Source organism: Epinephelus moara, chromosome 9 (assembly GCF_006386435.1).
Source record: "Epinephelus moara isolate mb chromosome 9, YSFRI_EMoa_1.0, whole genome shotgun sequence".
Taxonomy (NCBI): Eukaryota; Metazoa; Chordata; class Actinopteri; order Perciformes; family Serranidae; genus Epinephelus; species Epinephelus moara.
In genome coordinates this window covers 21,750,241-21,776,347 of record NC_065514.1, presented here as the reverse complement: position 1 = coordinate 21,776,347, position 26,107 = coordinate 21,750,241, and the positions used below count along the sequence as shown (strand labels likewise).

Below are 26,107 nucleotides of genomic sequence, written 5' to 3'. Positions count from 1 at the left end.
TGATGCTGCAACATCAAAATAAAAAAATCCTGTGTCATGCATTCATTTGACTACAGTTGCTCTTGTCACTGTTTCTAACTAATTTAGTCTCAAACACAGTTTCAACTGAGTCTTCATGCAGTCGCACTGACTTGCAAACTAAATTCCTGGAGAGAGGGCCTGATAATAGGTATTTTACAGCATGTAGGCATTTCAGAAAATCATTGTTCTTTTATGATTGCAAATGAAAAAGCTCCTTCGATTCAATGGGATATTTTTCGGTAAGGGACAATGTGATTGAGGGATAAAAGCTTATTGACTGAATAAACTAACTACTGAATCTTTTTAAAGACCTCTAGGGGGATCCGTGTGCAGAGGTCTGTAGCTATTGATTATAATTCATTTTCCTGTTTATTCATGACTGAAATTACAGTTGAGATACAGCACTCTGCAGAATCCAGGAAAATATTTCCTTACTTGTAAAAAAAAAAAAGAGCTAAAATTAACAAATGTGAGGACATGTAGAGTGAGCTTAAATCTAAAATCAGAAACCACTAAATCCACTTACATTTGTTGTCCACACTTAAAGAAGAGTCAAGCATATGCATATTTATAATAAAATAAATTATTGATAATAACACAAATATTTGATGCTCTGACTCCTGGATGGCCTCTTTCGTCTACCTCAGGAAACTGTGACTGTGTTAATAATCTTTGTTCTTCAGCCTCAAAGGGCACCACCTGAGAACAGAAGAAGAGAAAGAACTGACGCTTTTTTAAAAAATAGTGTAAACAAAACAACTAGCAATATGTCTATGTAAATACAACAATGCATCACATATGACTAGATAGTAGGATGAATGAGAGAAAAGTCCCCCGCGAAAATTTTGGGGGGTTTGGCAACCTTGGGGAGGAGTATCTTAAGACTCAGTACATATAAATGTTATTACTTTTAGGCCAACAAAGTGAATAAAGGAACAATTCAGTATTTCTCCACCAGAATTTAATCATGGGAAATAACTCAAATGGTTTATTTTTCAGCCTATAATTTCCAAATAAAAACAACTCTGGTGTAAGGATGATATAATTACAAGAAAAATAGAGCCTTTGTTGCAGAAAAGAAGAGTTAGTTGAGCTTTCAAGAATTATTTCCTTGAAAGAACTGCTCCATTTAAACATGCACAATATTTTACCTTTTATAGTTTATATGGTGAATGTGTCAGCAAACTGTTGCCTAGTTCACTCTCCTTTTACCTCTGATTTTGGTCTCCACCAAGTACTGAGAAAAATGTCTGTCTCTCTGGCTGCTAAATGCTCCACTATGTTCAGCAGCTATGATCACTAACTTTTTTTGTCCTGGTCTCACTTACAGGGTGTCAAAATATGCCACTTAGGCAGTGTCCCTGGTGTCACTGTAATGATGCTGGGGACACCCTTTAGCTTCTGTATGAGATGCATTAGGCTTTCATCAAAGTCCAATGTAAACCCATCCATTTCATTATTAGACTGTCAAAGCAACAGACATAGATTTAAGAGTGTGATAGTCTGCACAGGACTTTGACCCAGAGGGTAACTTAAGTCAATGCTGAGTTATTTTGTCACATCATACATTGGTCACGTGAGTCGACTCATGTGACAAATGTCAATCACAGTTATTGTCATACTTGTAATACTGCTGAGGGCTTCTGCCCAAGCGTGAAAATGATGAGCAAGGATGAGATCATGTTGGTTTGTCTACTGTTTGGATTTTAGTTCTTTTTAGCTGAAAGCATATTACACGCTACCTATCCTTCTGCATCTGCTGTTGCTATCCAGGACATGCTACCAATGCCGGGAAATCAAAAGCACATGGAAAACATAATAATTGTTGGGTGGGCTTTTACCACCAGTGATGTCTTCCACATTAATACATTTTATTTAAAAAAAATCTTTTTATTCTTTTTATTTGTAAATATAATACAAATAAAAAGATGATACATAAGATAATATTTACACATAAAGACATGTTTTTAAATAAAATGTATTAATATAGAATATATATATATGTATATATATATATATATATATATATATATATATATATTTTGGTGTCTAAGGGTGGGGGAACTTCACCTCATGACCCTAGTTTCTCCAAAGTCTTAGTTACGGCCCTGGATACAACCACTTTGGATAACTTGCAGTTTTCTTCATCTCTGATATCTTTTTTCAGGTAATTAAGTGCTATGAAGTGGTGAATCTGGTAAGTGTAAGACTAACCTACATAGATGGCTCTTATGAAACCCAGTGTGAGCTCAGTAAGTCATTCTGACCTCTATTCTGTCACATCCTCTGTTGTGAGAACACAGTTACATTATGTAACCAATGCATCACAGAAAGACACCATACAGCGATGAAAAAAACCACATCATAGCCTATAAAAAAAACCTTTCTTTAAACACTTTTAAATAGGCAGCTGACCAGGAACAACAAAGACAACATCTACAACAAAGAGCGCAATAATAAAGGAAGTGCTGACTGTCATCGCGCGCGACAGACACGGCGTCTCCAGTGTCGCATCCAGTCTCATATCAAAGATACTAAACAGTACTGTAATCCCAGACTTTGATCACGTGAGCACAAACTTGGTCAAATGGGAAGGCGAGTCTCGGTAGTACGCTTCCGACCGCCATTACATTACAATGCGTGGTGGGCTGGACGATCGTGCGCGAAAAAATGCTCCAGCGGCGCTGCGCGTAAAGCAAACAGACACAGAGGGTGAGGATGACACACTCTCAGGGCTGCGCGCACACTTATTTACCAATATAATAACACGCTCCCAGAGACAAACAACGAGCAACGAGTCGCTGCTGAGGAACCCGTGCGCATGTTTTGAGGATTTAATTCAATAACCAAACCGAGAAGGAGGAGGATTCGCTTTTAAATGTCGTGCTGGTTTAGAAAAGGAAAAAGCTGCAGCATGCAACATAGTCTTTATGTCAGCGATCGGCGCCAGACAAGGACTGTCACGTTTACTTGAACTGTAAAAAAAATCTGATTTTTTTTGTGCAAGATTGAGGCCGCGAGAGGACGTTTCGTAATGATATAAAACTGAAAGGAAGGAAGGATTTTTTTCGGTCTACAGAAGCCTGCTTGTCGTTTTCCTGCTGGTGGAGTATAAGAATAGTTTTTCTTGTCTGAACGCTTTGACTCATGATTCGGGGGGTTACATGGGAACCCGCTCCACTTTTGTCCGCCCTGCCACGGAGGAGCACCCCGGCTCCTTTCCCCCTTTTTTAACCAGCGACCCCTTCGTCTGCGGTCCGTTTAATTGAAGAGCAACAGAGGGATTAAACATTCCTGCTCGCAGCGCCTGTTTGTGTGAGGCAGACTGGGTTACATTGTGAGAGGAACGGTTGTGGTAAGAAAGACGGCTATAAATAGCTCATGCAATTCTCGAAAACTATCACAAGTGGTGCATCAGCTTGTGGAGCAGACGGAATCCTGCATGTAATGTCTCCGCTTTAATTGTTTTTTGCAGAGCGTGTTGTATTTTTAAAACAAGTTCTGACTCTTTTGCATTTTTTTGTTGTTGTTGTGTGTGTTGTGGGGCTGTTCCTCGGCCGCGGAAGAAAAAAAAGGAGTCGTTTCCCCCCATGGATTATGCTCATTTAATGATGAAACTATCAGCGGAAAGACTGATATGGAAACAGGCTGATCTTCCTCTGTGTGTGGATTGAAATGGATACATGTCTGTGCTCTCCGCCTTTGACAATGATCACATTTGGAATCGCCTGACCTGGTTTGTAACAATGTTTTGATCCCCGCGCACGCTTTGGATTTACATTACAACATTATATCCGCTGGGGCTCCATGGATGCATTCTGCACTTCTTCTTTTTGAATACGCCCATTCCTCTGCCCGACCATCCGATCGAGTCTATTATCTGGACCTCTTGTGAGGTTAGAAACCTGCTTGTTTTGGGAAACCGATTTGTCAGCCCTGCTCGGTGCTTGATACCGATGTAGGATTTCGACATGCCCAGCGCTGACGACCCCAACGGCGGACGATTATGACTACAACAGCGAATTGGGTGGCTAACGGGGCAAGCCTTGAGGACTGCCACTCCAACCTCTTCTCTCTGGTACAGTATCCCATTTAATCGTCACAGACACGCGAGCCCAGTTGTGATTGACAAGTCATAAGAGCGTGGGAGGCACGCTTAAATGTGTGTCTGCTGTGCAAAGGTGAACCAATAGCTGATGTTGTTATTAGGTAATCATTAACACGGGTTAATGGTGCGAGAGAAAAAGCACCATATTTCAACTTTAAGCCTGTTTAGAATAAGACATCTCAGTCTAGAGGCTAAAATCAACATGCTTTTACAAATAACACTTTAGGATCTGATTACAACCTAAAAACTAATCTCACATCGCTTTAAGTACAATTTCCAAATGCTACCAAAATAAACCCACCACTTTTTCTGGCATGTATCTGCAGCTCTGGCATGTATAAACAATGGATAAATACATTTTTTGTCCTCAAGTGCACATTGCTTTGGCCTCCACTTTAAATAATCATTTGACTGGAAATCGAGCTGGAACTCTGTTGCATTGCCAAGCAACTAACTTGGAAAGAAGGCGTAGGCCCTTCTGCTGCCTCTGTCAAATATTTCTAAAGCCAGAGAATAAAAAAAGCCTCTCTGATCTCCAGCAAATAACAGTTTAACATGCTGATCCACTAAAACGGCTCACCGGGTTATAAATTGGAAGATCATTTAGTGTGAATGTGAAGAAGCACACAAAAGCTAATATATTTCAGATGAGAATTGATGCCATAATGATGTCTCCTAGAGAAAGGAAGGTTAATAAGATTTTGACAGACAGCAGCAAGCACGCAGCGGAAACCACACTTTCACACTCTTTATCTGAAAAAAGGTGTTTTTTGGACTCCACAGGCAGTATCATTTTTGCAGTAGTCACTGGGTTTTCTGAGGGTGGAGGAGATTGAGCAGTGTGTTTTCACAGTTTTCATCCTGCAATCAGCGAGTTAACTGTCCTACTACAACAGGCAGCCAAGTGGAAAGGCATGCGGTAGACTGAGCTCAGGCGCAGGCTGCTGAGAACCACAACAACATAGGGGTCCTGAGGGCTTTTTAGGTGATCATGCAGGTTGTCCACAAGCAACAGCAGCCGGCCTGTGTTGCACTACACAGGTTACACCAAAGCTAAAGAAACATGTGTCACAGAGTTTGGATTTAGATACTTAGAAACTAATATCTTTAAAAATTCAAACAAAGCGCTTGCAGTTCTTCCCTCTCTTGAGTTTGAGTAGTTTTTGTGACTGTAAGCAGAAAGAAACAGGATTCAAAACACTATCTGAAGCTATTCAAAAGCATCTTGTTTGAATTTCTTTGCACTGACGCTGAAATAAATCCAGCAGCGCTCCAGTGTCTAACGTCTTAAATTTTCCCTCTGTCACGTAACAGTCAAAAACAGCGATTACGTCTCTGTCAACATCTCAGCCGAGGTTATTCCCTCGTGGAACAAGCTTTCATTCACTCGCCCTGGCGTTGTTGGCCATCGCGCTGGCCCCTGTGAACATCCCTTTCAAACCGAGGGAGAAAGAGACCATCCATCAGCTGGCTTGTTGAGAATATTTATGACTGGCTAGTGCCACAGCGGTTGCTCACTGGCAGGGGCTCCTACAGGGAAGTCCAAGACTGAACAAAACGCTAATGACACACAAAGTGTCCTGGTTAGAGGATACGGCTGAGACAAAGAGACAGGGGACACAGACAGGAGGGTGCAGATCACACCCTGATGTTGGGAATGAGACATTTGTGCATGATAGTGGAGGCTGAAGCGCAGTTATTATCACTGGAATCAGGTGTGAGTATTGATCCAGCAAAAGAAGACTTGAAATAATATGTATTGTACATGAATTATTGCTCGGTTATGATTTCGTGCATGCATTTGACAACTTATTACTTGTGTCAGTGCTGAAAGGATTATCTGATTAATTGATTAGTCAATCAAAAATGATTTGAGAACAATTCTGATGATCTATAATTAAGCGGAGATTTTTTTTGCCAAGGCAAAAAAAGCCAGAATTCTGTTTTCCAGCTTATCAAATGTGAGAATTTCCTGCTTTTAAGTGTTATCATTGTATTTGGAATAGCTTTTGGGATTTTGGCTGTTCAGCACCTTTGTTATCAGGAAACTGTGACAGGCATTATATGGACTCCAAAATGGAGAAATATGGACATTTAGAGTTCCAAAAATGACAAGACTACGACCTCATTTGTTAACTTTCTTCTCCAGGTCATGCTGGCTATCTTCTTATATAAAGGTCTCGTGGCTAGCTGGTGAGCTCTCTGGTCTGACAGCCTGTTAAACAGCATTCCAACATGCACTAACCTCGTCCCTCACACAGATTTACTGGCTGTTATTGCAACCCGCATCAATAAAAAAGTACCTTTTAGAAAGCACAAGTGCCTATACTGTGGGACTTTATGGGGACGCAGCAGATTACTGTCATGCGCTCTGTGAGGCCGGTGTCACACACTCGAGATCGCTGCCATCACACAACCCACAAAACAACTGTCTTGTGTTGCTGGTGATCATCCATCTGTGGCAGAAAAGCAAACGAGACCCTTGTAAGTGGGAGAAAAGATCCCGAGCTGGTGTGCTAAGTTGAAGTGGCGGTGGCGGCGGTGGAGGAGGAGGGAAGGGCGGAGGACAAGAGGAGAAACAGAGGAATGTTTTCAGCCGAAGGAGTGAGTGAGACTGCAGCGGAATCTGTTTTCATTTTAGGAAAGTATTATGACTGATGTGCATTTCCTGACTGCTAGCCTCAGCCTGTTTGAGAGAGAAACAGTGAGAGTGAGACAGAGCAGGGGAGAAAATTAAAGAGGGAGGAACGTAATGAGAGAGAGGGAGGAAGAAAGAGTGAGAGAGAAAACAGTCATCGTTCTGTGGACTGGGCCGGTTCTCATGACGCCGACTTGAGCCAGAGTCCCAGCCTGAATGTGAAATGCAAGGAGACAGTCGAGAGCCTCACGACGCAAGAAGCCTCAGTGTGAGTGTGTGTGTGAGTGTGTGTGTTTGTGCATGTATTGTAAACACTGTAAACCATCTAGACTCGGGAGACAAACTTCAAACACCCATCACATTATACACACACAGACAAATACACACACGGATGAATTCACCAACACGGGGAGAGGAATAAAATAAACACCCACATGCACACACAAACATATGTATCACAAATGCAACACGCGCGCACACGCTGAATCTCACACTCGTGTTTTATCTCCTTTATCTGGGTTGTGAGTACACCCTATATCCCAAGGACGCAGGCTTGTATAAACATAGGTAGAATGCAGCGCCCTTAATTAAAGGACTTCCTCTGTCCCCTCGACAGAGTGCAACACTGGTAATTAAGTGTCCTCAAGTGGAGGTCTAATGTGATCAACTAAGAGGTGCTCATTAGCCAAACTGTATTCCAATAGAGATCTTGCATGTATAATAATGATGCTACTGTCTGGCATGGAAATAAAGTGCTAAGAGATGAGGCTGAGGGAATACCATTAACAGCAGTGTCTTGATTTATGGCAGGTGAGTGGCCGTGCCTTGTAAGAAGAAGCAGGTAATCAGGGACGGTGCCTTTTTAATATTAGGCTGTTTGCATTTCCTCGTTATTAATGGTGGTGGATATTGCGAGGATGCTTAGGGATGAGGAAGAGGCAGCGGTTGGATGAAGTGTGTGTCATGAACTGCCGGAAGAATCGGTCGAGATGGGGGTTATAAAGGGCTTGGCACCATTCGGCTGATACGATATCTCTAAGTGTTGTGACCGATAACAAAATAATATTGTTTTTGATACCTTCATCTTTTTATTCATGTAACAAAAGAGGCCAAATGAAGTTCCCAAATCTTAAAGATTGTGTAAACTGGGGCTAAGTGATGCAGAGAAAATCAAATATCATGATATTTTTTACCTAGCTACAATACTGTAGGGTTGCCTATTGGTGCTTTCACACTATGAGATGTGTAAATATTATCAAAAATGTGGATATAATGACTCAAAAAATTCAGAAAATTACATCACTTTACTGTAATGCAGCCTTTAAACCAGGAAAAAATGACACTTACGTTATTACTAGGGCTGCCCCCAAATAGTCGACCAAATGTAAGTCAAGCAGAAAGTTCATTAGTTGACAAGATTTCATTGGTTGCTTAGTACTTGCAGGAAGAAAACAAAAGTGAAACTGTTAGGAGCTGTGACTTGTCAAAATAAATCAAAACAAAACAGATACAGGAAGTGGCCACGCTCAGCAGTCAGACAGAAAGTCAAGTTAATTTCCAGGGCTGGTACCTGCGGTTATTACACAGGCTAGTTAATAACATGTCGGGCAGGAAATCCAAAGTGTGGGATCATTTTGAGAAGGTGAAGGACGAACCCAAGGTGATATGTAAACTCACCTTCATTGGTCGACTACAAACATGACGTATCATTTGAAACATGTAAAAAGCTACATGCCTGTTAGCCACTTAGCACAATCATTACTGCTTTGCCGACAGCATCATTAACAGGCGGCTCGCTCAGTGTGTGACGTGCAATTGTAGATGAAATATAGGCCTATATTAATGAAGGTTCATTAGTACGGTTTTGTATTTCTCTGTAATGTAGCACAGTGTTAACAATATAATTTAATAATTAAATTTACATTGAAAACATGTGACTGACTAGTCTACCAATGGCCCTAAATGACAACTACTGGTTCACCAGGAAAATTCCTTGTCGGGGGGGCAGCCCTAGATATTATGATATCCACAGTCTAAGAAGATATTTAGTCTTAAATCACAATATTGATTTAATATAGATATATTGCACAGCCCCTTAATAAGCTACATGTTAATCTGGCTGATACATTGGATATATTGCATATTGTTGGTATTGATGTATATTTATACACTGGTGTCCTCCAACCCATACAACCAAATAAGTCGGTTATTCCTACGCTCTATTACGACCCACAGGAATGGTTCCTAAATTAGGGCCTCTACCAGTGTCACACCTAGATGACAGAATAGGTTGAAGCCCATATGACTGTTAACGTTTGCAGGTTTAAACGTGGTGGGAAACAGTTGCAGTTGCACCAAAATTACTTTAGAAAAAAGATCATGTTCTGGCTTAAAATAAATAAGTTTGTGACTACAAATGTAGTTAAAATAAGTCAACGTTGAGTTTTGGCTTCACATGGGACAAAAACAGAAGTCTCCTGGGTGAAAGTCCTGTATTTCATGACCCATCCATCCACCTCAACTGTCTCTGTTTACGGACTTTCTTGCTCTTTATACTAAGTCACCTGACTTCCTCCTGTGCTTCCGTCATAATTACTACAGCCACTCAAGGTTATCACCTAACACTAATGTAACTATGGGTTGTAGTAAGCTGCGTATATAAACAACCTATGTGGTCATATGTTTCTCATTAATAAGTAACACATGCCCATAATGTAATTTAGAAACAATTTTGCCATGACATTTTTTTTCCAGAAGAGAGAACGGACAGGTTCATTTCTCAACTGTAAAATATCTTGGTCCCAATACTTTGATGAAACTTATAAAAAAAAGAAAAGCTAATGCATGTTGTGGCTTTATTTATCTGCGGTGAGGGTCCAAGGACAGAGGGATGTCATATGCTGTAAAGCCCTCTGAGGCAAATTGTGATTTGTGATATTGGGCTTTATAAGTGAAATTGAATTGAATTGAAGAATTGAATTTATTAAGAAAACAAAGACCAATGGTAAATATATAATTTTGGGATTTTTTACTGGCAAATAATACACAAGCAGCTGTATGCAAATATTGCCTATAAATAAAAAAGTGAAGGCTGGCGATAATCTATATTTTTGTTAGAATTAACAATTTCCAAAAACAGGGTCCCAAATATAAACATTATTTAAAAAAAAAAAAGCTTCATAATTTCCAAGAACAGCTGGGCACTGTAGTTTTTAGCAAACGTTATGCAAACAGTTATATATGGTGAATTTGTTGGGGACTATTTTCTGCCACAGGTTTGTGGGCTATATTTTTTCATTGTATGGAGGAATGTGTCACTCAGGTCAGTGCTGTGGCTCACTGATGTGTTTTTAATGGTTTTTGCACAACAATAGAGTTCAAACTCTGCTTCAGAGACAATTACTGTTAGCAGGATCAATTTATTGTTATTTTTGGTCGTTTCATGGGATTTGTTTACACTAAGAAGATTATAGATTATCACCAGATTTATCCTTTAAAGCCTCCTTTAAAAGAACTATCTGATGAAAGATAAGATGATAGGAATCATCACCGAGAATCTGCCAGCTGTTTGTAAAAGCCACAAAAGTGGAGTTCATATTGAGATATCTGAGGATGACATTGAAGCCATGCCAACGTCCTCTTACACAAGGAGAGGATCAGTCCAGGTTTCCAAGGCATCACCCCCCCCCAGTCTTCTGCTGTGTGCCCAGTGGAGCAGCTCCATCTGGTTGCTTCTCACTCAACAGTCCACCCCCCACGCCCAACCTGTGCTTTTGGCTCCGCTTGCTTGCAATTTTGACAGCGAGCACTGGCTTCACCTTGAGTCTGTGTGTGGCGCCTCCCACTAATCTGCCCCTGTCACTGCTGTGGGATTCCCTTGTCATCCCAATAGGACTCAACCCTGCAGTGGCCCACCTGTGTGAACATGGCATTCTGTGTGTCAGAAACAGACATACAGGCCCCTGGAATAGTTTGCTGCCATAACAAAATGATTTGTGAACAAGGATTGCTCACTCGTGCTCCTGTTTTTACTACACATCTCTTTTCTATTAAATTGTCCCAGAGTGTAGTCATGGATCTTATCTGAGCAGTAGGCTTGTCAGAGCCCTGCCACAGAGGTGAAGAACGGTTCAAAGACAGGACAAGGAGGAAGGAGGAGGGGAGGAGGGAGGGAACCACCGCTGGTCCTGGAGCTGGAAATGGGACGGGATGGGCAGGAGTATTTTGGAGCACGGTGGCTTGAGTGTGAAATATGTAAGCCCTGCAGTGCCAGCTGTGTTCTATTCTTAGCACCCGCTGGTGTTCCTGCATGTGTGCAGGGCGACAGAAGGCTGAGTGGGAAAAGAGGATTGGTAGGAATGGGCAGTAGCTGGTGCCATCAAGTGCTTGTGATTGCTGGAAAGTTAGCTAGTTGGCTAGAGTACACACTGAGAGGATAGATAGATTTTAAAGGGGACCTATTATGCCGTTCCTTATTTTTTTTGGTCTTGTAATATTACAATGTCTGCTGTTCATATTAAACGTGGCCAAAGTTTCAAATAATGAGGTTAATGTATGTAAAAGTAATCCCTGTGAAAAAATCGTCAGACTTGACACTGTTCTGAATTCTCTGTTTCTGTTTTTTTCTACTTTCAAGACAAGATGATGTCATCTTTTGACATATTTCTTTATATGGTCATCTGCTCCAGGCACGCTACTGCAAGTGTTAACATTACATACTGCTACATGTGGCTACATGCTAACATCAGGGAAACATGTAATCTTGGTTTGCCAGTATGGTAAATTTCTTCTTGATTTCAGATCATATTCTTGTTGGAACATATCCAGTTGTGAAAATATTGGTTTAGAAGCTTTTACTGGGGATTTTTCACAGTAGAAAGTTCCCCTACTTTCCATTGCAGTCATTCCCCAGCTGCAGTGATCGTGCAGAGATGTTGAGATATGGAAGACCTGCAAACACTGACCAATCAGAGCAGACTGAGCATTTTCGGGAGGGAGGGCTTAAAGAGACAGGCACTAAAATGAAGTGTTTCAGGCAGAGCGTGTATACAGGTGTTCCAGCACAGACAGTATGAGGAAAATAAAGTGTTTTTTGAACATTAAAGCATGTAAACAGGTTCTACTAGAAACCCAAAATACAAGTATAAACCGGAAAATTAGCACAATATTGTAAAACTTACATTAAAAGCCTAGACTGAATTAAACACCTAGTCCCTTTTACTAGCCTGGTGTAGCTACACACTTTGACAAATAACGGCCTGTCTTTGGATGAATAAAACCACATTGTTGACTGCCCACTTGAGCTAACGTTAGCTAGCTGCTGAGCTCGTGTATACAAATACAAATGTTTAAACTTTTGTCAGTATGGAGATGGTGCACATTGTTAGCTCAGTTGATTTCATTTCTACTGAAACCACAAGCACCAGAGAAGACCGTTAGTCATTCAGATTTACCGGCATGACAGAAAACAAGTGGTGACTCCCTTCTTCAGAAGTGGTCATAAAGTCAAAATATGTGTCCATTTCCTGATCACATGGAAAGTTATTTATAATTCTTTAGTCCTTAAGGGTCCACCAATCAAAAGAATCAGTGTTTTACATAAAAATGAATCCAGTAATGAATATTGTTTTAAAAAGATAAAGTGGTGTCATATAGGTATTCTGGGTGCCGTGAAACAAGTGTCATAACATAATTGATGTGTTATTCAAAGCCTAATTTTTATACAAGTTATATTCATACTGGTTTGAATAATGTATTTGATGGCATTTCCCACCTTTGCTGGGCAACAGTTTAGTGTAAAAGGAATTAAAGGCCTGTCCCATGTAGATGTCTGTCCCTAATGTATGCCTGTTGAGTTCAGTGGTTTAAGCAAATAATAGCCCGGGCTACTAATTGAAGTTTTACAGTAGGTCCCCTTTAATGTGGTAGCTGGTTGAGGTGAAGCTGATTGTATACTTTACCTGTCCTGTTGGTACTGAGCATTTATATGCTGCAAAAAAACCTTCTTAAAAGGACACATTTATTAGTTATTTAGTCATTTTAGCCAGTTTTTAATACACTGTAACTCAGAATGAGACATCAGCACTCTGTAATCAAGAAAATTACACTTGATTCTTGAAGATTAATGAATTCATGACACCTGATTGTTTGGATAGTGAATATTTCTCTATGAAATGAAGAGGAGTAGCAGTTTTAGGCAGGGAAACATGAAAGTTATTTTGCACCAGAGCTGAATTTAGTTCTGTCTCCTGTAGTAAGACACAATTCCCTGAAACGCTGGTATTTCTCCCCTATGGATTAACACAGTTTCCCTCCAAACTATTACATTTTAGATGTGTGCCGCTACACTCCCTCTGGTCTGAACCCAACGTCTGAAGCCTTGTTGTCTGATTGGTAGATAAATTCCAAAAAACAGATACAGCTTGTGTTCGATAATGCTGCTGCTCTCTGTGCCATCACAAGATCTGTTCGCAATCTCTTCACCTGACTGCAGACACCTTGACAAAGAGAATTTCTTTAAAGGGAGATACTGCCCTGCTTGTAACTGGGCAAATATTTTCTGCAAGCCAGACAGCTTTGCCAATATCATGGTTGGCTGGGATTCAATTGCAGTTAAAGCACACTTAGGTTAAAGGGTGTCTTTTTAGAGCCGCAAAACAAGGGGAGAGAGAAAACATTAATGTTGGCTGCCGCGCTGTTGCAAATTCTAATTATCATGTGTTCATGTTCCATTGAGAGATTATCTGCGACCAATCAGACGGGTACTTGATGAGAACAAACACATTATGTGCAGACTGTTGATTCACAGCCATTTGTGGTGCATTGATTCTCCCTGCGCTGCCAAACGGCGCTCTCTCTCATCTTGAATTAGGCAGACACCCATGATTTTTCAGATGCTAATGAAAATTTGTACAGCTCAATTTCAGTCCTGGCTTGCCTCACAGAATAAATGGACTTTGCAGTATAAAAGTGAAGCACAAAGGGTTTGATAGAATATTTACCAGGCATGACTGAGTGAGCATGGAGCTGCAGGGCTAAGTGTTTCGGCAGGGCAGTGTTGGCAGAGCTAGGAACATGCCATGGTACCATTGTATCTGTTGTAGAGAGTGAACGGACAGGAGAGTAGGACTTGAGTGGTGAACTGTGTTTCGAGAAGTGCAGCGGATTTCTAGTGTTAAAGCTCTGATTGGCTGCCACTCCCACGTAGTGAGCAAACAACAGATTACAGACAGCAGCCAGGTGAGTTGCAGGTTGAAACCTGTTCAGGTGTGACCTACGGTGGATTTAATGGCTTGGCCCTACCTACGTCCTGCACACACAGACTCTCTCTCACACACACACACACACAGGCAGAGGCATTGCTGCTTTCCAGTTTTTCGCCTTTATATTTTGTTTATCTGGTGTGTAATGAAACAGGGAGAAGTCATGCTGATTTATGCAGGCCTGTCATTTTATCTGAAATGGCATCCCTGTGGAAAAAATCAATGCAGGAAATTACAAGCCAAATTAGATATTTTTCATACAGCTTATGCCCCATTTGCTCAATTTCAGGAACAATCAGACTATTAACTACTTGTAGGCATTTCCGAAGCCTCCATGCAGTGCTAATTGTACAATTACTGCGTTGAATTCTCTCTTTTCTCTTGCCAAAGAAACTCGGTGAGAAATCCCATACTGCAGTGTCTTGCTTCTGGTAATCCCAGGACTTTCCTGACGCATGTATGATGTGCTCGATAATATCTTTAGCCAAATTTGAGCTCATGAATTCCAGCTGTAAGGAACAAACGGAGGTGTAGCTGTGCTCAGCAGAGACAACATACAGAGGCGTACAGTACAAGCCTTTGTGATTTTTAGAGTAAAGTAAGGGACCACAATGTTATATTTCCACTGTAACCCTGGAGACAGAAATCTCAAAAAACTGAATACCTTGCTGAATTCCTATAGATGTTGTATGTTGCCTAGCAACTGCTGTTTTTACTGTTTTTACTTTTTCTCTCTGTCCTCTGTTTTTCCTTCTTTGTGATTCTGTTTTTCTGTCTTTGTCTGCGTCTTTCTCTCATTTCTCCCTCCCCGTGGCTTGTCACGGTTAATTAAGTTACACCAGAGACACTGGTAAAGCAGAGACTGGTTTATTTATTTGCACGTTAATAATTTAGGCTAAGCAGGGCCACTGCTTTAGCCTGTCCCCTAACACTTTAAAAGCAGCCTGACGCTGCAGCTTTGTGTTGTTTTATTTGCCAAGTGGCTGGGGATCTTGTCAGCCCTTTCAGATGCTGCAGTGCCACTGTACACAATGTCTCGCTGTCCTTATTGGTCTTCCACTGCTGTCGCCTCCTGCCTCCCGCCTCTCTTTGTGTCAGGTGAGAAGTCATGGCTTGATGGAGGCTTTCTGCGGTGTGATTGGCAGGTCTATCCGTCACTCAGCCCTGGGGACTCTCGCTGCTCTAATTAGGTCGCTTGGCTTGCTCACCTCCCAGGGCTGGATGCTACAGCAGAACACAGATCAAATGACGGTCCCTTGTTTTGTAGGGACTTGTAAAGGTGGCGGCAGAAGGCAGAGGAAAAGCATCTGTTTAGTGTCTGCAGCCCCAGAGGCCTTCTTTCTACACCTGTTTGGTGCTTTTGTGTCGCTCTTGCTCCCTCACAAGTGCAGTAATGTGCATCGCTCTTCATTTGTGGTGTAAAATGCCAGAGGGGAGCGCGACTCCTTGTGGGTTAATTTGATTTCAGCGGGTTAATTGATGAAGGGGGAGTCGTTGCCTGTTCTGATTTCTGCCACTGGCTCTTCTAACTGGTGACTTCTCACTGCTGACTTAGCAGCTCAGCCACCTTCATTGTCTTTGTTCATATTTGCTTTTTCACTCTTGATTTTGTATTAACCTGCTTCAGCGTGCCACTTCTGAACATTGTGCCGTTAAAGTTGTAATCCTTAAGATTTAAATCCTGGTTGATGGTATCTGGTGCTCACAGCAAGTGTGGTTTAGTACAGCAAATGCTCCTTGAGCAGCTACTTTATCAGGAATACAAAAGAGCAACTGTTGTATCTGTTTACCACGCACTCACACACAGTCACCATGTTTTAATAAAGAAGTCATATAATATTTTGCCCTTTCCTTTATGCTATGAGCAACCACCATCTGATTTCATGCCACGAACAAGGGTTCAGAAAAGTAATTTTCTGCACAACAGAAGAGAGTTGAAAAATGTGCAAAATGACTCTTTTGTAGATGCTTTTTTAAAGGACAAATACGATGAGCACTAACCTCTGTGGCAAATAAAATCAAAAAACTAAAAAATAATATATAAATAAATATATAAATAAAATAAAATAACATTACAAAATCTTGTGCGTAGGTAGGCAATTAAAATTGAGCGAGAAAATGGCGGACTCCGCCACTAACTAGGGGTGTAAGGATACATTGATATGGATTGATATAGTGATTCAGTAATAAACAATCCAATACCATCGGTGTCAACTGAAAACACTAATACATATCGTCATCTTTAAGATACATCTTTATTGTAAAATTCCCGTGGCATGTCTGTGTCACCATTTCCGTCCAAGCACATGCAAACAGCACTAGTGGCCTAGTGCCAGGCAAGTAATGGCCAGCAGCCAAGATTAAGACAATGAGGATATTTACTGATATTGTCTCATATTGATCACATGCCCTTAAATTAGATTGAATCAAAATCATATGGCATGTGGCAGACTTTGTGATATCAGCAAATATTGTATTGCTGTCCAACAAATCAATATAATATTGTATCAAGATGCAACTTGCGATTTACACCCCAACCACTAACAATGAAAACTACTATACAGAGAGACAAAAGCAGAATTTAGATACATTGGTGAGAAATGCAATGCACAAGTAGTTTAAAAAATGGGGTATAATTTCATGAATATCTTAAAGATTATAACTTTAAACAAAAATGCTGCTGAAACCGCAAATAAGTTGTACTGAGTGTCTGTTACAAATGATTTAATAATACCCTGTTCTTTGACATTAAAAGAGAGAGTGTTGCACGTGTCTGATAAAGACTCCGAGTCTTATCGAAAGACTTGCAGGCATCACAAGCGATCTGAACACACCCCAAATATTGGCAGCTTGTCAAGTGTCTAAACTGATTTGACGTTGATGAGAAAGCTATGGCACTCTGACAGAATGAGTGTTTCACTTGTGCCAGAGTAGGTAAAACTGCTGATACAAGCTGTCTCTCAATTGCCTAAAGTGCCTCCTTTGTCAGACTATCAGACTGTGAGACTCTTACACTGTTGTGAGACTCCTAAAGAAGTGGCATCTCTCTTAGATGACATTCTCATGCGCTTTCTGTCAACTTTGATAGAGCATGAGGCTCCGCTGAGATGAAAATGTTCCCATTGGCTGCAATCCTGATGGAAAAGTGTCCTTAATAAAGCTGCATATACCAGAATAAATACAGTTTTTCTTATTGATTTCTCTCTTAGTTAGCTGCATGTATTGAATTATTACTAACAGTCATTTGTTGCGAATGTGAAATTACATGCCTTTCTCTGCTCCGGGCAGCTGCGCAGCCTTGTCTATGTGGAAAAAGTCCAACACAAACATACATTCAGCTGCATGTTGGGAAGTTTAAGAGGTCCGTTCAAAAGGTCCCACAAGTTTTTTGAGAAAGAACAGGAGGAGCAAAAATATTTTCAGTCTGCAGAGGCATTCCTGCAAAGTGCATGTCAAGTGTGTTTTCCTCTCAGCTCTGCTATCTAAGTAGCGGAGGCTTCCTCTGCATTGTAAAGCTCCTGGGCTTAAAACAATATGCAGTATATATATGGTATGTATTTGTGTCAGTCTTTTCAGACCTGCAGTAAGGCATACCTCTTTATTCTCTCTTCTGTCAAAGTTGCACGGTTTATCCAACACTTTCTGTTTGAGCAATGTATGCCAAAGATTAAAGTTCTGACTTCCATATTTCCTTTTGATTACAAGCACATGTCTGCTGCACTGAGGTTGACCTCTGGTTGCGATGCAGATTATGTTTTCCAAGCCTGGGCTCAGTTCACTGTATAGTCAGGAAATTATTTTTAACTCTCTGGTTTTAAGTTCAGGTTCCTATTTTAAATCAATTTTCAAAAAAAAAGTACAAGCATGTAAAGCAATAGAGAATCCACCGACACTGAAAAGGTGATTTTAATAGAATACTACAAATAGAGCACAATCTTCCACCTCCTCTGTGCTAACATAAAAATATTCAGGAAACATAAGGTTGGCTGTTATCTTTGCTCTGTTTACCAGACAAAAAAGACATAAAGAGAGGAATAACACAAAGGCGAGAGGGAGAGCGTGAGATACTCCTGGGTGTATTCAATAGGCATCCGTGACAGTGAGAGAGTGCTGAGAGATGAGAGGGAGAGTGGAGACAAGAAAGATAATAGAGGTGAGAGTGAGGTCAAAGCTTCGGTCCGTCTTAGCAATGGGAGGAAAAGCTCTTGTTTTTGGTCCTACACTCAATCAGAGATTGAACCAGCTAACCAACAGAACAAGGGGGCTTGCAGGAGTGCTGGCTTTATTGACAGCGAAACAAAATTCGCCGTCTTTTTCCTTGACCCCTTCACCTTTTTTACCCCATCGGTAGTTTTTAAAGGAGACAGAGACGGCTGCCTGGAATAATCGTTGATTTGGTCTTTCGTGCTTTGAAGGGAGGCGAAGAAATTGCTGCTTCAGGTGCATATTTGCTCTGCTCTTTGCCTGCCATCTTGGTGAACGTGGCTATAGATTCAGTGTCCTACCAAGCACATCATTGTCATCATCATCACCGCCGCTAATGGCACAAAAGGACTCAAATTCCTCTCAGATTAACGAGATTGAAATCCCAATTGGCTGACCCTTTTACTGCCTTTACCACCTAAAACACTACTTAAACAGTCAGTGCATGGTATAATTTATGCACTGATTGATGGACACTTGCACACTAAATCTATTCTATCCATATTATCCAACTTTAAAGTGCACTTAAGCATCTTTCACCCCCGATTCTTTTATGACTAACAATGAAAGAACTATAGCAAAAATTATTAAAGGGTGTTTTTATTTGCGTGACAGGATTTTACTCACAACACTGATTTGTCACCAAAGTCGCAGAGATAATAGCTCGACACGCTTGACAGCTTTTCTCTGCTTTCTCTTATGTGTTACAAGTGATAATTTATTCATACAAATATAACAATTTGCCGTGTTTTTAGCGCTGGTATTACCGCGACTCCAGGGACTCCATACATGTGGATGCATATGTGTTCATACGGGACAGAAACACCCACTGAAACACAGCTGTCGTCACCGACAAATAACTGGACATCAGCCGGAAAATATGTCTGCCTCCTGATGCATGTCAGTGTCTTTGAGCACTTCTGGTCTGCGCATCATCACAGCTGCTGTGCGTGACGTTTGTGTATGTGTGTGCGTATGTGTTAGTGTTTGTGTGCGGGCATGTGTTTGGATCTGCCTGCGAGCATGTGACTGTAGCCCTGTTCCTCTTCCTGCAACTGTGCCACAACTAATCCTCCACAGGAGTACAGCAGGGTGTTAGGTTAGTGCTTTACACATGGCCAACAAATACACAGCACCTGTGTTTGAAAGACATAGTGCAGCCTCTGGCCGTTTAGTGCCATATTTCACCTGAAAATACAACGTGTTATCGGAGAAATATTAGACTTTAAGCCATATTTCTGCACTAGAGAGGGAACAGATTTTGCCTTAAAGCCTCCCTCCACTCAGAAATGTGTTTTGGTTATTGTTACTGCACTTGAATGTTTGACCTTCACCGTGCAGAATAATGTATGCGCGGTTTGACGCAGTAAGGGGGATATCAGTTTCTCTGTGCTCACCTTAAATCTCAGTTTAAGGCATGTACAAGCATGAGTTGACAGTGCAGTTAGTTTGGAAGCCGATCTGTAACTTGAATATGATGCGGCAGTGCACACGCACTGAGAGTGCACTTATCAGTGAAGCAGGAGACATTTTGGTCCAGTAGTGAAATAGCTTAACAACTACTGGGTAGATTGCTGTGAAATTGACATTCATGATCCCCAGAGGATCAATCCTGACTTTTTTTCCAGCACATTTGGGTTGAAATGTCTTAACAATTATTGGATGAATAGGATCAGGATCTCTCAACTTTTCATGTAGCAGCATCATGAAGTCAAAAATTTCAGTTTGTCCAAAGCCTTTGTGTGTCACTAAATATCTTTCCCATCAACCTGTGCTGTACTATGTAGAGAAGTGTAGTAGGGCAAGGCATAAGGGGAAAAAGAGGTGATTTTTTTTTTTAAATTTTGCATTATGAGAATAAAGTTGAAATGTCAAGAATTAAAGTTAAACCTTTTTATTGTTGGTGCCAGGCAGAGGAAAAAATATTCAGAGGAGGAATTCAATCATTGTTTTTTATTTTATTTTTGAGAATAAAGGTGAAATGTCAAGAATTAAGTTGAACACAAGAAGGCACAAGAAAAAATAAATCAGAGCGGGTAGATTTTGTTTTTTCATTTTAAAAAAAATAATGTTGAGTATAAAGTTGAATTTAAAGGATAAAGTCAGATTTCAAGAGTGAAGTCAAATAGTAGCAGGCATAATAAAAATAAAGCAGAGGAGAATTTTTTTTTTGTATTTTGGAAAATAAAGTCAAAATGTTGAGAATAAATTCAAATTTCAAGAATAAACTTGACATTTCAAGGTTAAAGTCAATTTTTGGAGAATGAATGAAACTACTAATGTTGGCACATATGGCTGCCTCTACAAAATGCCCCGAAGAGATGACTTGTTGAAATTGTACTTCAGAATCTGAGGAAATGTTCTCTTTTTTGCACAAACACAATGTGGCAAAGAACTGTGAGGACTTTGAAGAGACTGTGTTGAAAGTTGCGTGTGTTCAAGTTTAAAAGGAGATACCAGACGAGCTTGCAGGAGGCTTGTGCAAACTGAAGTAGCTGGTAATGGACAGATGCAAAGGTATTGATGGTTACAAAGTATACAGAGAGCATATGTTGTATTAGAAGACAATTTGATTGACCAGAGGAATTCTCATATATTCTCTTAATTCTCCATAAACTAACTATATTAATTATATGTTTAGTGCTACTTAGCAAAGGTGTTAAACTAAGATGGTGAACATTGTAAACATAATATCTGCAACACAGCAGCATGTCAGTATTGTGAGCATTTTAACATGCTCATTTAGCTCAAAGCACCCCTGTGCCTGCACACAGCCTCACAGAGCCGCGAGCATGGCTGTAGACTTGTTAACTTTTTCTTTGAAACACCACATCAGACTCAAATTATTATTCCGAGCAGAATATTTTTATGTCTAAAAACATAACTGGAGGGGATCTTTAACAATCAATTCACCAGAGAGCGTGTGCTGCCGTGTAAAAACCAACAACTGGTGTGCCTTTATTGTGAATATATTTTTTGACATTTCACTTCTCCTCGCCTCCTCGTCTCCGCTCCTGATTCAGTAGCAGCAGACAGCTGTGTCAAACAGCGGAGGAACTTTTGACATTGACTGGGAGTGACGAGGCAGTGCAAGCAGATGTCTTCCTCTTTGCTTTGGGAGAAACAGCATCCTTGACCTTGTCATGGCTAATTTTAGGGCTTGGCTTATCACAGCGCCAATGTTTATATCTCCCATTACACACACTGTCATTACAGGAGGGACATGCTTGTAATTATGGGTGCATTCTGCAGTCAGGATGTTCCTGGGGGTCACGTGCATACCTCAGTGTACGCTCACGTATAAGATACTCAGATGCACAGACTTCCTCAAAAGCGTAGCTTTGGCTAGATGTTTGATTCGGACACATCCCTGCTTGTTCCCTTCACACTGAAAACACACACACTCTCTCTACGGTCATCAAAGCTGCGGAGCCTCCCTTTTCTTCATCCACTCAAAGACACTGCAGGCTTTAATTATCTTTGAGCCGCTCCTTTCTACCTGTCCCCATCCCAAAATGGGTCAGTATTTTTTCCTCTCTCAGCTGGTCTTGGATGTCTTGGTGCCCGAGCCAGTGTGCCAAACACGATCCTCACAGCTGGGTGAACACAGGAGAGGAGGGCAGCGCGACACACTGAGAGATTTCCCCCCTGCCTGCCAAATCTCTGTCCTGTTCAACAATGCCTTTTGTGCGCTCGACTCATTCATGCAGAAACACACACACACAAGGACACAAACAAACATGAGAAAGAGTTTCCAAAGCACACACAAGCATCGCAAGGTCTGTATGTTTTTTGCTCATTTGCATATGTATGCTCATTTACAAAACAGGTGGAGGTTTGGCTCTGTCTCCAGCTCATCACTAAATGTATCATGGTGCAGAGCCTCCACGCCCAAGTCCGCAATAGGCAACATAAACACCTATCATCCCATTAGATTAAATGGAGTAGATGTCAGACGCTGGGCTGGGCTCCAACCATTGACCCCAACACTATTTCCTCTCCTCGCGTCTGTCTCACTCTCCATGTCTTGCTCCTATATTTCAATGCTGTCTCGCCTGTAGTAGTTCATTCCCCACATTTCACTCAAGGCCGTCCTTTATGTCTCGCTGTCACTCTCCTGCTCTTCTCTTCCACATACTCGTATCTTTACAGCGGTGAGTGAATGAGGTTGTAAGAACACAAGGAGACGTTAACTGTGCCTTAACATTTATACAAAGATCGTGGCTGCGTAAACAGGAAGCCAGTGAAAATGCAACACAATTGGAAAGAGTCTGTGCAGTTATTGATCGAATATTGTCTGATGCTCTCTTTCATGTGAGGGAAATCTATTGTACACTGAAGTAAAGCACTTCAAGGTTAACACGACACTAACAAGACTCCTATCACAGTATAGATTTACGCATGATGGTTGTTTTATTTTATTTACGGCATGTGAGATAAATGTTGAAAAAAAAAGCCACTGTCATTAACATGCACAGGTATAGAATATGCTACAACAGGAGCTCTGCTGACATAATTTCAAATAATATAAAATTCCATATGACATTTGTGATTGCCAATAAAGAATATTTGCAGTACTGATTAATCTGCTGGGTATTTCCTGATTGATTAATTATTTGTTTGGTCTATAAAATGTCAGAAGATAAAGAGAAATGCCCAGGATGATGATTTCAAATGTTAAACCAACAGAAGAAAACCCAAGATATTCAGTTTAGGGGTGTCCTGGTAGCCCATCTGGTAGAGTGTGCGCCCCATGTAGGCTTAGTTCTTAGCCTGGCCAGGGTTCAAGTCTGCCCTGAGGCCCTCTGTGCATTGCCCCCCCTTTCTCTCCCCCCATTCATATGTCTGTCCTCTCTAATAACTGCAAAAAAAGCTGAAAAAAACCAAAACAATTTATAGTGATATAAAACTGAGAAAAGCAGCACATTGAATAATATTGAATGAATATTTGGTGTTCTTGCTTGATAAACGACTTAAACAATTAATGGATTATCAAATTTGACTGCAGATTAATTTTTTGTCGAATTGACTTTTCAGTGAGTCAACTAATTGTTTCAGTGTTTACGTGTGAAATATGAGTGAAATGACTTTATTTGTCGCTGCACATAATAACGGTGCTGTATTAAGGTCGGACTGTTTACAGCAGCTTTAATCATTACTCCCTCTCCTCCTCTTCTCTACAGGCGGAGTTGACAGGCATTAAATGGCGTTGCTACAGCTTCCAAGGCAGCGGGGAGTACGGGCCGGTGATCTCGGCCCCGGCCCAAGACGACCCGGTCCTGCGCAGCTTCATGCGCTGCGTGCAGGCCAACCTGCTGTGCGTGTGGCGACGCAAAATCAAGCCAGACGCCAAGGAGCTGTGGATCTTCTGGTGGGGTGAAGAGCCCAACCTCTCCGATGTCATTCATCAGGAGCTGGAAGGTGAGAATGAAAAAAGCTTCTCTCTTCTATCCATCTTAATTATTTTTCCATCCCATCGCTCTTCACTTCGGCTTCCATTTCTGCTGTAAAAGTTGAGGTTAGAGGCTTGTACAGTCTGTTTAGTTTTATGGTTGCTTTTTATTATGTTGCATTGGGTTATATAGACTGAGGAGTGATTACATGGAGTCTTGGAGTTTTAGCAGGTTGTATGGCTGAGAAGTGGTGAAATATGTGTTGTGTGCAGATGTACAGCATGAGTTTGGGTTATATGAGAGGCAAATGAATGTGAGCATAACGCCTGCATGTTATACAGGAGCTGCACTTAGAGCAGGATTCAGTATCATGCAGATTCGAGCTGTTTAGTCTCCTGCAGATTCAAGCGTCGTGCTGTTTGTTTAAGATGTGTAGGGCGCATTGATCCAGTGATATATTTGAGCCTCATATAGCACATATCTGCAATGTGTTTGCATTGCAACTCAAGTGTTTATATGCTGCTTCAGGACTATCGCTATGATGAAGCACACGGCAATGGGGGAGATTTTTCTCGCCGGTATTTACAGTGTACGTGTGTGGTTGTGTTGGTGAAAATTACACTGCGATATCTCACTTGAGAGAGTGCTACTGTCAGCACTATTGTCCCTATTTATAGAAACATTTTCATTATCTCACCGCGCACGTGTGTAGAAGTCTAACATATCGACTAAGCCTCTGGAAGACAGGGAGAGGAGGAAACAGGAGAGGGATTATATTGGGTTTGGTTTAGCAGAACAACAGTCAGGAGGAAAAAAAAAGCAGGAATATTGGATGGAGAGGTTGAAGCGATAGTGAGAATTTCAGCCCTCAGTTACCTATTAAAGCTGACTTGATGTGAAAAGGCCTCTCAGGCACTGCAGTAGATATTTGACAGATGTTCTTACTGCTGGTGGGGAGAGCCCTTTACTCAGACTGCACGAGCATGTGTGATAGAGAAAGATACAGTGTACATTTCAATTGAGTTTTGTTTGCATCACTAACAGACGCTACAATAACTTCCTCGCTTCCCCTAAAACTGCCAAACATCCAAACTGTGTTTCCAAACATCTAACAGCAAATAGTTACATCATCCAGCTCTGATACGATATGGCCTTTCTGATAATTCTGTTTCATAGTGCTCACTGATCTTTAAAGACGCATGGAGGATGATAGTGATCACACAAACACACACAGTCAGCGTGGTGAGCACTCAGTGGCAGGAAATCGGCATCCAGAAAAAAAAGTATTACAAGAAGCTGCACAACAAGTACGCAGCAGTGTGAAATTTTAGCATTACCTCACCAATTTGCAAGCTGTTAGCTGGCAGCCTAAACCGTCAATTATGACTCCCTTTGAGCAGCACACCGAGGCCTAATAAAGTTTGATAATCTGGGCCTATTTGATTACATGTTACAGCTATTGATTATGTGGGATCGAAGGTGTGTCACTTGTTTAAGGATTTTGTTGCTGTTTGTTTATATCTGTGTAGACCATGGAGATGTGCTTTGCTTATGCTGACTTTAAACAAATCAAATCAAAGTCAAGTCAGCATTTTTGAAGGGAATAGAGTTTAAAATAATACTGATACACTTGAGTATCACGATATTATTGTATGTTCTGTGATACTGTATCAATTCTCAAAAACACTGAATTGAATTTTAGTTGCTTACATTTTGTTTTACCTAAAGAATCCTGCAAAGACTTTTATTTTATGGATTTATTTTCCTTATATAAGCAAATGTTAATTAATTTGCTCAGGCTGCACAAAAAGTAATGCTATGATGCTGAAGATTACAGGAACTGTAATAAATACAGAGTGTCCTGAATGTGTAAGTTTTTATGCACATGGTTGTTCTTTATACTACAACAGTTTTCCTTATATTGGATTCAAAATTCTAAATATATCGTCTTGCTTACAGTATCACAATATATCGCAATATATCGAAAGGTCACCCCTGTATCGTGATGCGTATGGTATCGCCAGACAGCCCTCTACTATTTATGTTCTGACTTTAAGTCCGAGTACATTTTGTCATTTTGTCACTTCCGATGTTGGGATATCCCATGTGTCCCATTTAGGGCTGCAACTATTGTTTTCATATTTGCTGGTTATTAATTTGTCGATTGATCGTTGAATATGTTTATGAAATATCAGAAAACTGAAAAAATGTCCATCACAGCCTCCTTGAGTTTAAGTTGATGTCATCAGATGTCTTGTTTTGTCAGACCAACAGTTCAAAACCTCCAAAATATTCAATTATTCTCCACTGAGAAGAGAAGAGCAACAATCATTTGACTTTTTTTTTTGACAAAACTACTTAAACAATAAATTGAATTCTCAAAATATTACTAATGGACTGTTGAGTCTTTGAATTCAAAGGTGTTTAGTACTTATTTAGCATCACACTGGGTGCTATGGATGGACTGTAGTGATGTGGCGTA

General features: G+C 40.8%; 1 protein-coding gene across 4 annotated transcripts in view; it reads left to right on the top strand.

Annotated features, from left to right (window-relative positions):
- The first annotated feature begins 2,678 nt into the window (after window positions 1–2,678).
- LOC126395454 (mediator of RNA polymerase II transcription subunit 13-like) overlaps window positions 2,679–26,107 on the top strand; it is a 98,835-nt gene continuing 75,406 nt past the window's right edge. For all 4 annotated transcript variants that reach the window (XM_050052935.1, XM_050052934.1, XM_050052933.1 and 1 more), the window contains exons 1-2: window positions 2,679–4,099; window positions 23,416–23,653. In XM_050052935.1, coding sequence (XP_049908892.1) covers window positions 4,028–4,099; window positions 23,416–23,653 — 310 coding nt within the window. In that variant the 5' untranslated portion in view covers window positions 2,679–4,027. The remainder of the gene's footprint in view (window positions 4,100–23,415; window positions 23,654–26,107) is intronic.